Source organism: Xenia sp. Carnegie-2017, unplaced genomic scaffold (genome assembly GCF_021976095.1).
Source record: "Xenia sp. Carnegie-2017 unplaced genomic scaffold, XeniaSp_v1 HiC_scaffold_53, whole genome shotgun sequence".
NCBI classification, from domain to species: Eukaryota; Metazoa; Cnidaria; class Anthozoa; order Malacalcyonacea; family Xeniidae; genus Xenia; species Xenia sp. Carnegie-2017.
In genome coordinates this window covers 901-18,581 of record NW_025813519.1, presented here as the reverse complement: position 1 = coordinate 18,581, position 17,681 = coordinate 901, and the positions used below count along the sequence as shown (strand labels likewise).

The 17,681-nt window shown below is 41.8% G+C and overlaps 1 protein-coding gene across 3 annotated transcripts in view; it reads right to left on the bottom strand.

The window, feature by feature from the left end:
• The window catches only part of LOC124456547 (MAM and LDL-receptor class A domain-containing protein 1-like), a 30,429-nt gene extending 13,513 nt beyond the window's left edge, over nucleotides 1–16,916 (bottom strand). For 2 of the 3 annotated variants that reach the window (XR_006952332.1, XM_047006967.1), the window contains exons 1-7: nucleotides 16,204–16,414; nucleotides 14,906–15,158; nucleotides 14,239–14,478; nucleotides 1,525–1,677; nucleotides 910–1,154; nucleotides 710–830; nucleotides 347–508 (exon numbers count right to left, since the gene is read on the bottom strand). Coding sequence is in view for 2 of the 3 variants with exons in the window: in XM_047006967.1 (XP_046862923.1) it covers nucleotides 347–508; nucleotides 710–830; nucleotides 910–1,154; nucleotides 1,525–1,677; nucleotides 14,239–14,446 (889 nt within the window). In the remaining variant the exon portion in view is untranslated. Of the gene's footprint in view, nucleotides 1–346; nucleotides 509–709; nucleotides 831–909; nucleotides 1,155–1,524; nucleotides 1,678–14,238; nucleotides 14,479–14,905; nucleotides 15,159–16,203; nucleotides 16,415–16,681 lie in introns of those variants that run through there. The other variant, XM_047006966.1, reaches the window with a different exon arrangement.
• Nucleotides 16,917–17,681: the final 765 nt, after the last annotated feature.

The following is a 17,681-nucleotide window of genomic DNA, read 5'->3' as shown; positions in this document are numbered from 1 at the left end:
CAAACTTACTTTTGTAATCAAAACAAATATTTCTTGATATTCAATAATTGAAAAAATCATAAGAAAATATTTTCAAAGTACTGATTTATAAAATAGATAAACAAAGTCAACAACACGCCTTGTCTTCACTTCTATTGTACGGAATGGAGCATCAAAAGACTTGCCAAAAGTACAAATTTTTAAAAAATTAACATATGAAATATCAGTACATTATCAAATCTAGCCGTGCAAGCAAGGTATATACAACTTTTTACATTATGCCTCTTAATATAAAAACCAAGGAAAAGTGGAAAAATATTCATAGTATATTAATTTTTCAGCACTGAAGTGACACCTTAAAAATTACCTTTTATACATTCTTGTTCACTCACAGCGCCAATATTGATGGTACCTTTACTCTCATTACAGGTAAGACAACGAGTTTGATTTGTGTACGGCTGGTAAGTAGAACTGGGACATTTGTTGCATTTCTTATTTAGAAACGAGAAAAATGAACCATTGGAACAATCTGAAAAGACAATTTTTGAAAATAAAACGTCGAGTGACAATTGAAAGTTTACAGTTGATTTATTTATTGTATTCAATGTTTTTTGTTCCATTATGTAAGTTAACTATGAACCAAATGAAAAGTTTAGAAAATTTTCAAGAACATTAAAGCAAAAGATTGATCAAGCAAAACACTTCACATTCCAAGAAAACAAATACTTACCAAAAGCATTGCTAGGAATGGCCACCTTTGGTATTGTGTCGCAGCTTCCTAGAGCAAAAGTAAGATTGTCGAGAGCTACATTGTTGTCTTTGTCTCTACGCACGACAGCTTCAACGATTAACTATGAAGAAAAAGTAAGCGGCTTGGACAAATTGCCGAAAATTAATTTTAAGTTGTATAAATATGTGTAAGTTGCCTACCCTAGATAGACCCATTGTAAAATTAACTGTGACTTGGCCTTTTTTCCACTTAGTTCCTTGATCACCACTTAATGACCACAGTAAGGGATTGTATCCATTGTGAAAATATTCTTGGTAGATATTTAATGTATTATAATGACTGACAATATAATACGAAAATGAAAAACACACGAGAGAGTCGTTTCGATAGTTTCCAACCAACCAAGCTTTGCCTGAAATAAATGATCCAAAACGAAGATATCGTCCTACAACACATGAAGAAATGTAAGATATATGTGGACTTTATATATAAAGAAATATAAAATTATTGTAGTTTAACAAATTCAATAAACAAAATTTTTGAAAAAACCATAATAGCTATAAAATTATCATCTATTTTTGTGTCTTTTAGCTGAATGAAACTACATCTGATTTTAATTTTAAGTAAGTATCTATTTTAGATCCAGCAATATATTTATGACGTTAGATTTTATTAAGGAGTAACTTACTGATTGACATTTAAAATCCGAGTTGTCATTTAAAGACAAAATCTTAAGTACTCTTCATCATTTTTCTTTTTTTAATTCAAGCAGTTGTACATACAACACTTATTCACTATAAACGCTGTCATCTTACCAATACTGAAGCCTGTAGCATCATAGCGTGGTGGATCCCAACGAAATGATGAGTATGATGTACTAAGTTTCCAGTCAAAGTCATCGTCACCTTCTACGTTGTGCCATGGACATAAAGTAGTTCCCAGTCCCTTTTGAAAATCACAGCTTTTGACTGAACGAAGAAGAAATCGAAAGTTAAACAGCCATATTAGTTGTTATAGAATATAAGAAAAGTCTGAAATGCATTTGTATGGAATAAAAACACACCACCCAAGATAATGGGTTTTTAACTGCAAAAAATGTTGTGTAAATTGTACACAAAAATTTCAGTAAAATGTGTATCCACAGTGACACAAACGCTAGTGTATAGACTACATAAAACTATTGGTAAATTTAATATTTTGAGTGAAAGGATGAATTACACACTTTTGGAAAAATGTATAACACAAAATTGTAGGTAAATATAGAAACAGACAATGCATTTACAGCAACACAGGTTTTAGAGTAAAATTTCCATTAAAACACATTTATAAATAGGTATAAAGAGATAGTCGTTTATTGTGTAGAAAATTACATTGATCAATAAGACATGTATACTACAAGACCAATTATATATTAATAGTCGTAATACTAACTAGCTGACAGCGTCATGCAGCATATGCGGCGCTAGTCAAAGTAAAGATAACATGCATCGATTATATGTGGATTACTGGATTTTTAAGAACTCGTGAAAATATATTTTCCGTGCAGACATCCCTTCCGGTAAATAACATATATTTTATGAGTCAACTTAAAAATTAATTTGATTACACTTATTACAAAACATTGTAAAACTTGTCTAAATTGCGCAACTCTTCACTTTAACGCTCTGCTCTACATGATTTTGTGTATAACAATTTACACAAAAATGAGCAAATTGTTTACTCAAAGAAATTTGTATATTTTCAATTCAAAAAAGTAAGTTAAGATTTTACCGTAGTTTTAAGTTGACAAAATTCAAAATTTTATTTAAATGAGATGATTTACGCAATTAATTGCGTAAATTTACACAAAATTTTACGCAGTCCATTTAACATTATGTTTCACGTAAGGTTTAAAATTTAAACTATCAGATAGAAACTAATCTACAATCAAATGGAATTTATGGAAATCTTTTACAAATTCATATATTGACATGAATGCTTCTGTCCAAACTGTGAATTTTTTCAAGAGGGTGAAAAATTTAGGGATAAATTGTAAATGCTTGGCAAAGACGATCTTGCGAGCGACATTTCAGTCATTGATGTTCAAAAGTAAGCCAAATTTGTTTCGAGTTTTATCAGCCGAAATTTACATCCAAAATCGTAAGTAAATGACAACTGAAGTGTATGCATGAATGTATAATATCAAAGTCAATTTATGCGAGTGTGTGATGCGATTTATGTCAACATGGCGTATGATAAGCAGATTGATTCTTCTAAAATTGTTGTTGCCGAAGGACTTTTAGCTATGATTTCTTTAGTGCTTGGCGAATCGTGGCCTTTATATGGCAGCGAAATCCTACATTCCTGCAAATATATTTCAATGGACAAAAAATCTGATGCCAAGTAGTATAGATACTGCCAGTTTTGGCGCAACCCCGGTCTGGGGGGCTGCGTACATAAATCTGAGCGCCCCAGCCCTAGTTCATTTACACATTACTTCGTACTGTGTGTATACATGGGTCCCGACAAAAATCGCACCAATTCTGGCAAACCTCACAGTTTGAGAAGGAGTATACACAAATCTAAGCGCCCCAGCCCTAGCTCGCGTATGTACTTCTTGTAATTATGCTAGCATAATGACAGCGAAGGCCAAACTCTGGACAACGGACGTCGGGGTTAAGGCGGTGCCCTCCGCCGGCCGTCAGTCATTTGAAGAAAGACGATTCACAGCGTATATCCAAACTCACAGCGTATATCCAAACAATCGACAGCCATGAGTCAGGGCAAGAACAAGTGCGCGTGGGTGAAGGTCCACACTAGAGAACCGTGTGGAAAGTCATGTATGGGAAGTATTGTAGAGTGCATCTGCAACAAATCCGGCGTGGCTCGCCGGTGCCGGTCCCATGTCAGGGTTGTGGTATCAGCACGCAGGCAGAGGCGCAACGATGCGCAGATTGTGGCCAGCAAGCCGGAAAAGCTCGCCTTCGTAGAAAAGAGGCCCGAGCACGAAGGCAGTTTTGCCTGGTCCTCAGCGATGTGGAGGCCGGGAATTACTATTTAAAGAAGGGCGTATGGTAGGTTATACTAACTGAATTTTCACTATATGCTAGGATACATCCATTTAGAGAATAGCGTATGATAGGTTATATTAACCGAATTGTCACTATATGCTAGGATACATCCTTTTAGAGAATAGCGTATGATAGTTATATTAACTGAATTTTCACTATATGCTAGGATACATCCTTTTAGAGAATAGCGTATGATAGTTATATTAACTGAATTTTCACTATATGCTAGGATACATCCATTTAGCCAATAGCGTATGATAGGTATATTCACTGATATGAATACTGTCGAGAAACTTCTGCAACTATATGACCAAGGTGTAATCAGCGTAGACGCGTCTTAAGGCTCTTCAACCGCCCGCTGACCCGACACCCACGCAAAGAAATGTCACTCCGCTTATCCCCAAACCGCGAAAGCGCAGGCCTATCCCCAAACCACGCAAGCGCAGGCCCGCCGAGCCTACTGATGATGAGATGGACGCATACATCAATGAGCTCCTGGCTGAATTTAAACCACGACGCCCCACAAGGACTTCTCCCCCACCACCTATGGAAATTAAGTGGGATGAAACGAAGACAGCTAGAGACCCGCAACGGGCGGGCAAGTATCCCACTGAAGACGGTCTTGACTATGTGGGGGTAGCGCACCCACACCGCTCTCCCAGCTGGAACGAGTAGAGTGTCAGAACGACCCTGCTATCAACGTGTACGGTTGGGAAGGCGGCGTCGTTCCTTGCCGTCTAAGCGGCTGCACTTCTGTAAGCGTTGCCTTCACGGCTTCACCAGGCAGGATTTGCTGGAAGAGCATAAGCCTGAATGTCGAGGCATCAACCAGGCTGCGGTTGCCATCAGAATGCCAACCCCCGGAAAAAACAACAAAATCCGCTTTGAGAAATACCACAAGCAACTCAAAGCGCCCTTCATAATCTACGCCGACTTCGAGAGTCCGGTCTGCAAAAACGAGGGCCCCGCGCTTAACCCTGAAAAGAGCAAAACGCAGAAAACCTCACGACACGAGGCATGCGGCTACTTATTCATAGTCGTTCGTTCAGACGGGGAAACGCAGCCGCCGCAGCTCTACCGAGGGCCCGACGCAGCCAAGAATTTCCTGGAAGCGCTCCAAGAAGAAGAGCGTAAGATCAAGACGTTGTTGGCTAACCCCGAGCCTATGCACATGACAGGAAAGGACTGGGGGAGCCACAAGAAAGCCACAAATGGCCACGTCTGCAGCAAGCCCCTCGAAGGCGATTCCGTGCAAGACTACTGCCACATTACTGGCAAGTACCGAGGTGCGGACAACAATGAGTGCAACCTGAAGTTGCGGCTCAGCCCGAAGACGACAGCCATACCGGTTGTATTTCACAACCTGCGGGGCTACGACAGCCATCTCATCATGCAGACTATCGCAGAGACTGAAGGGGAGGTCACCTGCATCCCGAACAACGCTGAGAAATACATCTCGTTCAGTATCGGCCAGCTTCGATTTATCGACAGCGCCCAGTTCATGCTCTCAAGCCTGGATGGCCTGGTGAAAGCCAGTGACCCGCGAGACATGCGCATCACAGCAGACTACGAGCCGAACCTCCAGAGGCGTACCCTCTTGCTCCGGAAGGGGCTCTACCCCTACGAGTACATGGACGGCTGGCCCCGATTCAACGAGGAGGCCCTCCCGCCGAAGGAGGCTTTCTACAGCAAGCTCTTGGGCGAAGGCATTACCGACGGCGACTACGCCCACGGAAATCCGTGCCAGGGTTGACTTGTAAAACTTTAGGCCATCGAAGAGGCCCACGGGCATAAATAGACTCTAACACCTTCCCAACCTTGGTCGCTATCTTGTCTGTGATTGCCTGGGCCTCCTTATACCGACTTGCTACATCGACGACCGTCAATGCGTATTTGAATGTGCGTCTTCCAATTCGATCGTGAGGCAGATACAAGAGATCGGCCTGGTGGACCTCATTCGGGGTGCTGATGTCAAACTTAGGTCGGGGAATAGCACTTCGAACTGGTGCGGGCAGGTAGATCTGCAAGATGGCCTGTTTTGTTAGCCATTCATGAGCCACATCATCGCCGACGCCAGCCTCTTTAGCCAGCTTTGGGATAGCAGCACGGCCGCGCCAGTACCCCGCAGGACTGTAGTAGACCTCTGCGAGGCGTTCCTCAACGCTTCCGTCCGTAGAAACGCGACCATGCCTTGTCGGGACGACGGCTTTGACACTACGTGTCGTAGGCGACTTTCTAGCTTCAAAATCGTCAGGACCACCACCAGTGATCAGAGGCACTAGGTCGAGCACCTTCTGATCATTGGCTAGATTGTCTTCGTCGAACATCATTCTTAATCTTTTTAAAAGTCCCTCTACAGAACCCTCTTCTATAAACAGCCGCCCCGCCAGGACAGCATGGCGCCCGCAGACAGCCGTTGCTCGACTTTGCACTGCAAACGTATTCGTAACCATGACCCGCTCGGGAAAGGCCTCCTGAAAATATCTGCGCAGCTGAGCAGATATTTTCAGCGAGCGCACGTCCAAAGCTATCGAAGACAAGCACATGCGTTCCAGTACAACAAACAGTTAGCCAGTAGTGCCCCCCTTCGACCTCATCATGAAGAGGGTAGATGTTGTCCGTGTTGCTGATGCAAAACTGCCCATCGTGGAGATGTGGTAGGCTGTCGTACCTACAGACCCCAACGAACCGTCCTCGGGCTCACTCGGCCTTCAGGAGGCGTTCGATGTCAACGCTCAAGAGCGGGTAATCCATCTTCCATTCCTTATACCATAATTAAGCCAGCATAATTATATGCTAGCATAGTTACAAGAAGCACAGCGGGAGTCTAAAAATCACAAGGGTGCTGCTTGCCAGCATTAATCAGTTCTCGATGATGCGCCTGTAAACATTCTCGAGGTGTTGGAGCGCATCTACAGTAAGTGAGCAGCGACCGCAATGAGCAATGCCGCCTTTTGCCCGCACCGCGCACGGGTAGGTTCTTTTTCCCATGTCGACAAACACTTCCCGACACATTGCTCTCCATCCCTCTAGCGAGACATCGGCAATATCGCCGAACTCCAGAAGTGGAAAACCTCTCATTCGCAGAGTGGAGTGATATACAGCCGGTTCAGTACATCCTGAGTCTTATGGAGAGCTCGATCGGGAAGTTGCAATACATGGATAGTGACTTATTCGGCATACAGAAGCAGGATCCCAAGAAGACTTTGAAAGCTCTCCCATTGCAGACCTACTCCAATGGAGTAGACCGTCGCGTTGGCAATGCCTTTGCAACAAACACAGCAGGCGGAGCCGGTCCTGACTTTAATGCCGATAATACCCTCAAAGGGCGCCTGGTGTCCAGCTCTCTTCAACGAAAGCCTTCTCGAATGCGGTGCAAGAAAATATTGTCCGTGTCCTCAGCGGGAACTTTCCGTATAAGTTTCGTCCATTCCTCCCCCTCTTCTCCAGTGGGGATAGTTGGCTGCCTCCGGGCACAAAGGTGAAGATTCGCGTCGACCTCCCACAAGGCGATCTCAGTCGCTACATGATCATTTCTAACAAAGGGGGCGGTGCGGATAACGCAGACGCTATCAGCAGAATACGTATAGAACTTCTGGAGCTCGACTTTGTCTACCCCACCTATGGCATGAAAAAAGACTACAGACACCAGGTCTCGATCGCTAAGGAGCTGTATTCCCACACCTGGTGCCCCAGGGTAGTTCAGAAGTCGTTGAACGATGACGTTGGCACTCTCGCGCTCCTACACAATGCCCCGATACCCAGGAAGATGATTCTCTTCTTCACCGACTCGAGGCTTGGAGACGCACCAGGACTTAATCCAAATGCCGCCGCCGACTCCAGTAACCAATTGGCTATAATCCACGCCAACTTAAGCCAGCTCCGCATCATCATGAACGAGCAGAACCTTTTTGATCACCCATTGAAGTTCCCGTGGCAGTGCAGCGAGGGTGAAGCTAACCAAACAGGAGCCACTTACTTCTACGACCCCAATAAAAGTTCCTACCTGAGAGGCTAAGACTTGGTCCAAGAGTTCTTCGGAAAGACGTACGGCAGGGAAATGCTCATCACGGCCGAGGACTACTGCAACAACTGGTTCATGATCCCAATCAATCTCAATCTGGACCCTGTCACAGATAACGCAAAAGCGCGGGGCAATCTCACAATCGATTATCAGTTCTCGGCAGTGGCGAACAGTCCTATTGCGCTCCCCTCCGACATCACCACGTCAATCAAAGTGAACCTTCTGCGCCTCGATCAGTATATGTACACGATGTCGAAAGAGAAAGGCATCAGCTGGAGGGTCGTCTGAGTTATACAGTAATTACATATGCTAGCATAATTACATTTGACGTGTAGAGTTTTGTTATAGTGTAATTATGCTAGCATAATTACAAGAAGCAACATGGAAGGTGGTGATCTGAAAACGAGCAGCCACCATTATCACCGGGGTGATCTGAAAACGAGCAACCACCGTTATCGCAGGGTGACCTCGCGACGACAAACCGCCATATGGCGGGTTTCTTCCCTCCTACGCATGTTAGGCCTGGGGCCGGTGTGTCGCCGTTGGAGCTGCAAAAGCGATGAGCGACCCGATCAAGTCACAAATGCTCATGCAGCGTGGAGGCTTTCCTTGGGCGTTGGTGGGTTGAGCCTGCTCCCCATGCTGATGGGAAAGGGGGCGGGAGACCGGACCGCCAACCAAATGAAGACGCACCCGCCTGAACGGCAAACTGCAATCATGATCCGCGGGGGATTGGCTTTCCCCCCAAGGCTGTTGGGAGCCGCCATCAGGATAGTCCCTTACACGAAGAATGCCGCTATCCCTTCCCCTCGGTGCCCTCAGCTCGCTGGGGACAATGTCGTTGACAGTATTTTCGGCGCGGGTATTCTTAACGGCAACATGTCTCACCCCTCCGACGACTACCGCGTGGAATATGTGCCATCCCGCGAGCAGACGACGGGCGGTGCTGCAAAAAGATCGAGGGCTGGAAAGACTCGCAAGACGACGGAACAGTTCGAAGAGCACGCGCAGCGCCAAGGACGACAACAAGACGGAAGACGGGGTCGTCGAAGCGCGCAGCGCCTAGAAGAACAGCAGGGACACGACGGAAGACCACGGGGCGAGCGAAGAATAGCGGTTTGGATGAATTCAAGTGCATGCTCCTGGATGCTGTAAAGAGCACGGCAAGAGAGCAGCGAAACGCGCAAAATCGAAGGCCATTTCTAGGTTGAAATCGTCAGCCACAAGTTTGGCACCCAATGTCCTTGCTTCGGCGCCCGCGACGGCTTCACGTTTCCATCAGCCCATCAGCAACAGCATCTCCCAGGCCTTACGGGCCGCGTCCTCGACCCCGACGAGCACCCACATCGGCCAGTCGTTCAACATTTAGAGCGATGCATATCTTTCCGAAATGGATTTTCGGCTGTTATTCCCCGGGTCAGTCGTCCCGACGCCATTAGAGGCGCCCGCGCCTCCTGTTCTTCCAAGTGTTATCGCGCGCGATACTAGCACAGTTGGGAACAAATACCCCTTTATCCACGGGCTTCAATTCACAAAAAAGAATGATTTGACGAGCTTCTGCCTTCACTCAAAAAATGGGTGCAGAATGTTTTGCTCTTGGGTCAGAGCAATATGGGCAAGAGCTTCTTCATGAAACGGCTCCTTGCTCACGTTCGTTTGAGAAGGCTGTACGTCATTTCGAACACTCCGCTGATCAATATATCCAACCTAACACGGTCTTAAAGCATTATTCCGTCATGCCTGAATCGATCGAGGATACGAGTATAGAACCGGAATCCTACGTCATCATCGACGACATCCACGTCATGAATCTCAAATGCGGAACGCAGAGGGAATGCCTCTATAAGTTCTTTACGATGTATAGCCATCATCTAAAATTGAACGTCTTCTTCCTCTCCCAGAGCTTCAACAACATAAAGGACATGAAGGTTAACACAAACATTTTCTATCTCTTCTGATTCACGGATAAGTCGAACGTGAAGCGGTTTCTTAATTCGCTCTTCGGCGGCACGGGCAATAAACAGGCTCTCATCTTCAAACTGTATGAGAAACTTTTGACCCGCTGCGAGCGCCCGATCCTCGCTATGGACTGCACCAATCAGCGATTCGCTTACTATTGCGACGAAAAATCTTTTGCGGTGGACTTTCAGTAAAAGCTTTGCTTTCTCCGTCATTACCAGAAAAATCTGAACAAGAATTAGAGAAAGAAGTTCGGGAGGGATATCACCAGATTGTTTAGCGTATGTTTGAAGAAAATGGAACATATTCGAGTCCGGATCGTCGATGGTCTACCACAGCGGCTTGAGCGGGTGGCGGATGGTTATCTGTCGGCCTTCCTCATCCCAAAGGCGCGGCGGCTGGAGGTCCTCCAGTTTATCAAGAGCCAACCGAGCACATTATCAAACGGGCTAAGTCCTTTATGGAGGTCTTGGGTTATCTCCCCGAAGGGGCCCGAGCGCTGGAGCACCAAATTGCCACCGGAATTTCATCTCCTTCCTGTGCAATGCATTGCAGTATATACCAAACTATCTCCTTGCTAAGTTGAGCTTGCTGGAGCTAAAAAACCACCTAAGCGTAAAAGAGCTCTATGCCTTGTTTGAGGGCCACCCTGAGCTTATCAATGAAAATTCGGTCCTGAGTGCGGTAAAATCCAGGTTGCTGAACTATTCTGAAGATACAGGCCAAGTTCGCGACAGCGTCGCTGATGTCCGTTTGAAAAACCATTTCGCGGCGGTCACTACAACCGCGCCTTCTCTCTAGACTCGGAAAGAGGGGGAGTTTGATTGCTTGCTGCTGCTCGTCTTTGGCCGCTTTCTGGCGGGCCAGAAAATTTCCGAGGCCTTTCTCAAAAGCAACTATTTCACTCCACGTGCGCAGCTAGTGCAATTGTTTACGGAAAACCCTCAAGGGCTTGAAGCAAATCTCAGGGAGCATCAGGCGGATCAGGATATGCGTCTTGCCATCGTGCCTGACTATCACGTGTTTGCTAATAAAGTAAACCAACAGTTTCTCAGCAGGTATCCCTTTGAGGTGGTCGCTAACGCCGTAGTTGACTTCGGCCATCCCAGTCTCTCCTGGCGAGGTTGAAGTTGCAGGAGATCAAACAGCATGCTCTTGCGGTCCCGGGTCATGTCAGAAGTTCGGTGATTTGGTGGCCTTGCTTGAGACCTACTCCAAAACACCCGAGAGCAATTTTATAAATTATGATCGTCATTTTATGCCTGGAGGCGTCAGAGGCAAGATGACCAGCGATGCTGCCTTTATTAATGCCGCTCCTCATTAACGGGAGCCGCATCATTAGCAAGTGTCTTGCTATATCGAACGCTCGAGGCCTTGTTTGAATGTTTCATGGACATGGCATTTTGGGTGACTACTTGGGAGAAGACGGCGGCGGCTTCGGTGATCAGTGATCAGGAGGAGCAGCTTGCTCGTTTGCAGGATGCTGTGGTGCAAAATGAAACTAAAATTGGGAATAAGGATACTGAGGGCACTTTCTCTCATACTGTCGCGCAGCTGAAGGTAAACAAGCTCGACCTCCATGGCGTTGATGACCGTTTGGTTGGTTTACCGAGAATTGCTACAGGAACGTTGCCTGATCTCGTACGACAGGACGTTGTGGTGGCGCGGTTTGGCGAGGGTGCGAATCTGAAGAATGGCAAGATACAGATTCAGATTCTCTGGATTGAGAGGACTGAAAACAAGTGGTATCATATGAGCAGCGGTAAACTGCAAGAGGCTTTGGGTTGGAACTTCCATCTCTTCTGGCGGGGTGATGGAACATTTCTTCTCACTCGCTATGCCGCGGTCCCGCTGGAAGTCTCGGACCACCGGGGCACGTACGGATACAATTGAAGACATACCTATGGGGTGTATTATTTTGAGTTCCCCTAATACATATCATCTGCATGGCGTTAGATTTGTGTATGACCCAAGCAGTCGAGATTTGGCTCCAAGCAAGGAAACCTCCTGTGACGAATTTAACGCGCTTCCGCTGCCAATACGATGCCGAGCAAGATCCACCGAACTCGATCTCTGTATGGGAATAGGCTTTTGACCGCCCCACTCGTACGCAGCTGGAGACCGTTCTCACCAAGCTCAGGCCGCCAAGCGGGTTAAGTATCGTCGTTCCGATGGTGCTGTGAGGAGGGTGGGACGCCCTCCTATGCGTATTACTCTGCAGGCGGAGAGGGGGGCCGGCGAGATGACATTCCTTTCACGAGAAAACATGAGCCCAACAAAATTGACCTGCTCAATGTGTGACTTCATAGCTCAGTTAATCAGAGCACTGCACCGGCACCGCAGAGGTCATGGGTTCGAATCCCGTTGAGTCACCTGAATTTTTCAGGCTCATGAGACAATTGCTTAAATTGTCCAACAAAGTGCGAAGATCATATCTTCATTTAATTTCAAACACCGCACTGCATAAAAACACTTTCATATTATGCTAGCATAATAACAAGAACGTACGCGAGCTAGGGCTGGGGCGCTTAGATTTGTGTATACTCCTTTTCAAACTGTGAGGTGCGCCAGAATTGGTGCGATTTTTGTCGGGACCCATGTATACACAGTACGAAGTAATGTAAACGAACTAGGGCTGGGGCGCTCAGATTTATGTACGCAGCCTCCCAGACCGGAGTTGCGCCAGAACTGGCAGTATCTATACAACTAGCCCTAAGGCGCCATACTATTATTTACTTTATCATAAACAAATTTTTGGGGCTTTTTAGTTTATGATCATTGATCATTCATTCATTGGACAGTTATACTACACATTGCTTAAGATTTGAAAAAACTAACATTGATTACATGAGAAGCTGTTTACTATAACCTGTGATTTTGAGTCTTTTCTAATCCATGAAGCTTTTTATTTTGACAATTTGACTGGAATGGTATTAAACCTGAGTATTTCACATACATGAAATGTTGTCCCATGTCACATAATGTCCCCTTTTCTAACTGAACGCCTCATGTAGAGATGTCAAGGTGTGTTGATCTACGGCTCATACCAGACTGTTTGCCATAAGTTACAAAGGGCTATTGATGTATGAAAAGCATTTTCTATAAAGTAAAAATGTCTTCCTATGTATGCAGATAAACCTTGAAATTTGGCAAAACAGCAAAGTATTTTTCATGATCACTAGGTTATTTTTCTGATGATCATTATAATTTCTAAACTAAATTATTTCACATTTACATTTAAACGAGCTTTGATCATATGAAAAGATATTTATCATAACCAGTAAGCATGACACATGAACCAATTTTAACATTCATGTAATTATATAATTAAAGACATGTTGGTTACATTCTGTTTGTATTTGCAAATGCAATGCTACTAGTGATTGCTATATAGCACACCTTGCATATACTTACAGAAGATAATAGTCTAGTGAAATGCCTAATAAACATTGATGGCATTAAGCTGTCCTTAATTGCAAATTTCACTCTGATAATTTTTGCTTAATCTTTGGAAGAAAAAAATTTTGACTTTTTTTCAAAAGGTGAATTTGCTGGCACTGTATGTGGAGATGGGTAAAAGGTTACAATAAACTTGCATGGTTTGAAGTCTGAGCTTTTCTATATCTATGAACTGTCCTTTGTAGTACCACATTTCTAACTTGACTCATTACATAGAGGTTTCAATGGGGGTCTTAGGTGGGTCTATGCCTGACAATTTGGTAGAAATTTTTAAAGACAATGTCTTTTTTGGAATAGCATTATTGTAAAATAAATTTTACGTTCCTACACATGCTAATGATCCATATATTTGGCATGATAATGAGCCTAAATATTTGGCAAAACATTCAAGTATTGTTCACTTTATTTTTGTTGGAAAAAAACGTAAGCAAAATGTGCTGTTTTTACGCAAAAACGATGCCCACAAAATACATTTTGTATTGCTCTAAAAAGCTGAAAATGGCAATTTCAAGGCTCTGAAATTCAAAATTTCTCAGGGGAGAATGCCTCAGACACAACCCACCCCACCCCTAGGTGCGGAGCGCCTCCAACGTTTTATGACTGATGTTTGAAAAATCCTAGATCCGCCCCTGTGCGAAATGATCACAATTTTTGAGCTGATAAAAATTTGTTTGTAACAAAACGATAATTTCAACTATAATTGAACTAAAGCTACATTTTTACTATGATTTTCACGAATGAACTTCGACTTCTTGCATTGAAATTTTGTACTCGTATACATAGTTCAACTTAAATTGATGAATTTATTTTTAAGGTAGATCAACGTTTTGACATGCATGACATAATTCAACTTTATATTGAAGTCAAAACGATGTCTAGTGTGCTTATCGGGACACCTCTTCTTTATGTAATCAAAATTCCAAAGTAATATGAGTGCATAATTGACGAAAAACCGCGAGTTGTATCTTTCTCAAACAACTTATTCTATATATATGATCTATATGTTCATACCAATTTCCAAACATGGTTATACTTACCTATAACGTTAATATGAACATAGCATGTTGAAGTTTTTCCACCATACAGAAAGTGCTTGTACGGAATTTCGTGCTGTCCTATTAAGAACAACTGTGGAGAACTAATGTTCGGCTTTTCCTCTCCTTCTTTTATGTATTTATGAGAACAAGTGAAGTTTTCCGGTTCACTCCAAGATATATTTGCTACTCGTTTCCAAATTTCGAGCATTTTTCACGACATTTTTGCACACCAACATTTACCTGAAAAATTTTATTTGAAAAATAAAAATAGACATGCATGGTCGTATTACCATATGTAGCAGGAGAGTGATGTATAACAAAGTCGTTCGATCTGCATAAGAAACAGACCATGACAAGCTACATTAACGATGAACGTAGCCACGGAATAAAACTGGAAAACAGTTTAATTTCTATTTTTTAGACTAAAAGCCAACGACTTAATCATTTGATCTTGCTAAACTTGACTCTTTAGTGAGGAAATCCATGTTTCTGATACAGCAATGTTACCAATGTACGTAGGTCTGCAGTTTTGCATACGCAATAGATATGTAGAAAAATACAAGTATACCTTTTTCTACCTTAGGTTTTTGCAAATTAAATCTTCTCCAACAGTAAACTTTTATATGAAAGTACGTATGTAAAGGCAAATGTAAAATATATAGATTACCTTCAAGTGGACAAATTTCACTGAACATCCTGAATCGTTCCAAAAGATAATTTTTCTCTTCGATGCAACCATTAGTTAAAGACAAATTTCCGCACCTTTCTTCCGATTTATTTTTTTCTTGAACAAACACATTCCATTTATCTTCACAAAATTCAAACTTTTTGTTCCATCCCGATTTGACGGCCAATTTAAGAGTCACGGCCAGCATCAACCACAAGATGACAACAAAACGCATCATTTTTTATCCTTAAAACTGCAATTGTATGGAAAATCATAGCTGCACAAGTTCGATGATAGAACACTGAAAACATACAACTATTATTATCGTAAATATCGAAATATCGAAGCATTTGGTCGATATTTGGTTTATCTGTTTTTTATTTGCTGATGGATAAAAACTTTAAATGCAAACCGCAAACGCAGAAATTATATACGTCAATCCATACACATCTCCTTGTATCTCTCTTACAAGCGCGGAAATTAAGCCTTGTTTTTAGAATTTATTGGTTTTACAGCACACACAAAAGTGGATTAGAAATTGTTTTTGGAAATGAATAAGAAATTTGGGTGGTAAACATTTTTTGGTGATGAATCTCATCTTCATCACGAATATTTTTTGCTGTAGATCATGTTTGTTTATGCATACAGTATCATCTATTATATAGTAAGGAAAATATCAAAAAATTGATGTTGTTATTGATTTTTTTTATATGTCGTCCGCCGTGGCTTTTAATAAGGGACAGCATGAAGAAAATTAACTAGTCAGCTTAAAGCTTTGTTTATATTTCGCTTACTAAATCTTTATCTATTTCTAAATCTTGTGTATGAATAGGAATACCAAAACATATTTTCTAAATTTTAAATAGAAACGGAGTTTTTTTTTCATAAACTTTTTAAAACTGTTTATTCCGTCGAAAAATTACGAATACAAATATCTAAATACAAAAACAAAAAAGTAGCACAGATCAGCTGATAACAACTAAATTAGAATTACATTTGCCTATGCTTCAATCTTAAGTTTGATCATAAAAATGTTCTGTCCTTATAAGAAACAAGCTTAAATGATGTCTTCGAGGTGAATGATTCTCTTTAAACGACTGCACCCTTACATTCTTTCATTGTTTACAAAAAATCCATGTCGATGTTACCTTCGTAGCTTCAAGCAAAAACTTAAGATGCAGAAACAGAATATAGAGCTCATAGCAATTTAACCATCATGAATTTCAATGCTACAGCATTAATGTTTCATCTAAACTGGAAATCTAATCATAAATTATCATATCTTAATATCTACTTACCTCTTGTCTTCAGACAATTTCGCAACGATAATGAAGCCAATTTAGCGATTCGGTGATACACTAATAATCATTAAACATTTAAAACACACAACAAATTTCTTTAGAGCAAACATGTTTAGGCATACTTTATGAGTATTGTGCTCCTACGAAATTATACACCAATAATGTTGAAAAGCAAGCGTTCAATATTAATCTTGCAGCATGTGCTTCCATCTGTTCCGTTGATATGTTCATTGCAATTCAATTTTAGTAAAATATTTCTCAACTAATATGGGAGAATTTTACAAAAATGATCCACGATGTGTAACTTTTATAGTTTTCAAATTTAGTTCGTAGCTTCAAGCAAAAACTTAAGATGCAGAAACAGAATATAGAGCTTATAGCAATTTAACCATCATGAATTTCAATGCTACAGCATTAATGTTTCATCTAAACTGGAAATCTAATCATAAATTATCATATCTTAATATCTACTTACCTTTTGTCTTGAGACAATTTCCCAACGATAATGAAGCCAATTTAGCGATTCGGTGATACACCAATAATCATTAAACATTTACAATACACGACAAATTTATTTAGAGCAAACATGTTTAGGCATACTTTATGAGTATTGTGCTCCTACGAAATTGTACACCAATAATGTTGAAAAGTAAGCGTTCAATATTAATCTTGCAGCATGTGCTTCCATCTGTTCCGTTGATATGTCCAATGCAATTCAATTTTAGTAAAATATTTCTCATCTAATAAAGGAGAATTTTACAAAAATGATCCACGATGTATAACTTTTATACTTTTCACATTTTCTCAATTACCTATAACTTGATGAAATGTTACAAGTATAGAAAAATTTTCTGTCCTCTATTCAAAATTCGTTACCGATATTGGTTTCTGTGACCCCCCGCCCTCCTCCAACAAAAAAAATTGACAGTGCGCCATTGCACCATATGCTTGCCCTAGTGATGAATAATAACTTATACAATAAACGATAAAAGAGCACAATGGAGAAAGTCTTTTTGGTGAAAACATATAAATATTATCATTATAAATCTTATTTTGACTGTCGTTACTGCAAACGTGTGACTTCTTGGGACTTTGGATATTTAAATATATATGGCACCAATTTTTCCTATTTTACGCTACTTACTTTTTGCTAGAAATGAGCACTTTTATTTCTGTTAATGAAATAATACAAATCATAGTCATATTACCAATTATCATGTTTACATTATAAAAGGAAAACTTTTAAATACTACGAAAATGTCAAATATTAAATCTATCCAAACGGATACCTGCTTGAAAAGGAACGCTACAATCTTTCGAATTAAAACTCATTCATGTTATTCCAGTAATCTTTTCCCTAAATAAACTTTTAGCTCAGACAACTCATCTAACTTCTCGTTAAGTTAGAAGAAGCATAAGCTCAAATCAAACTTTAAGCATCTTCATCGGAGATGCCTCTTTTTTCAGAGTACATG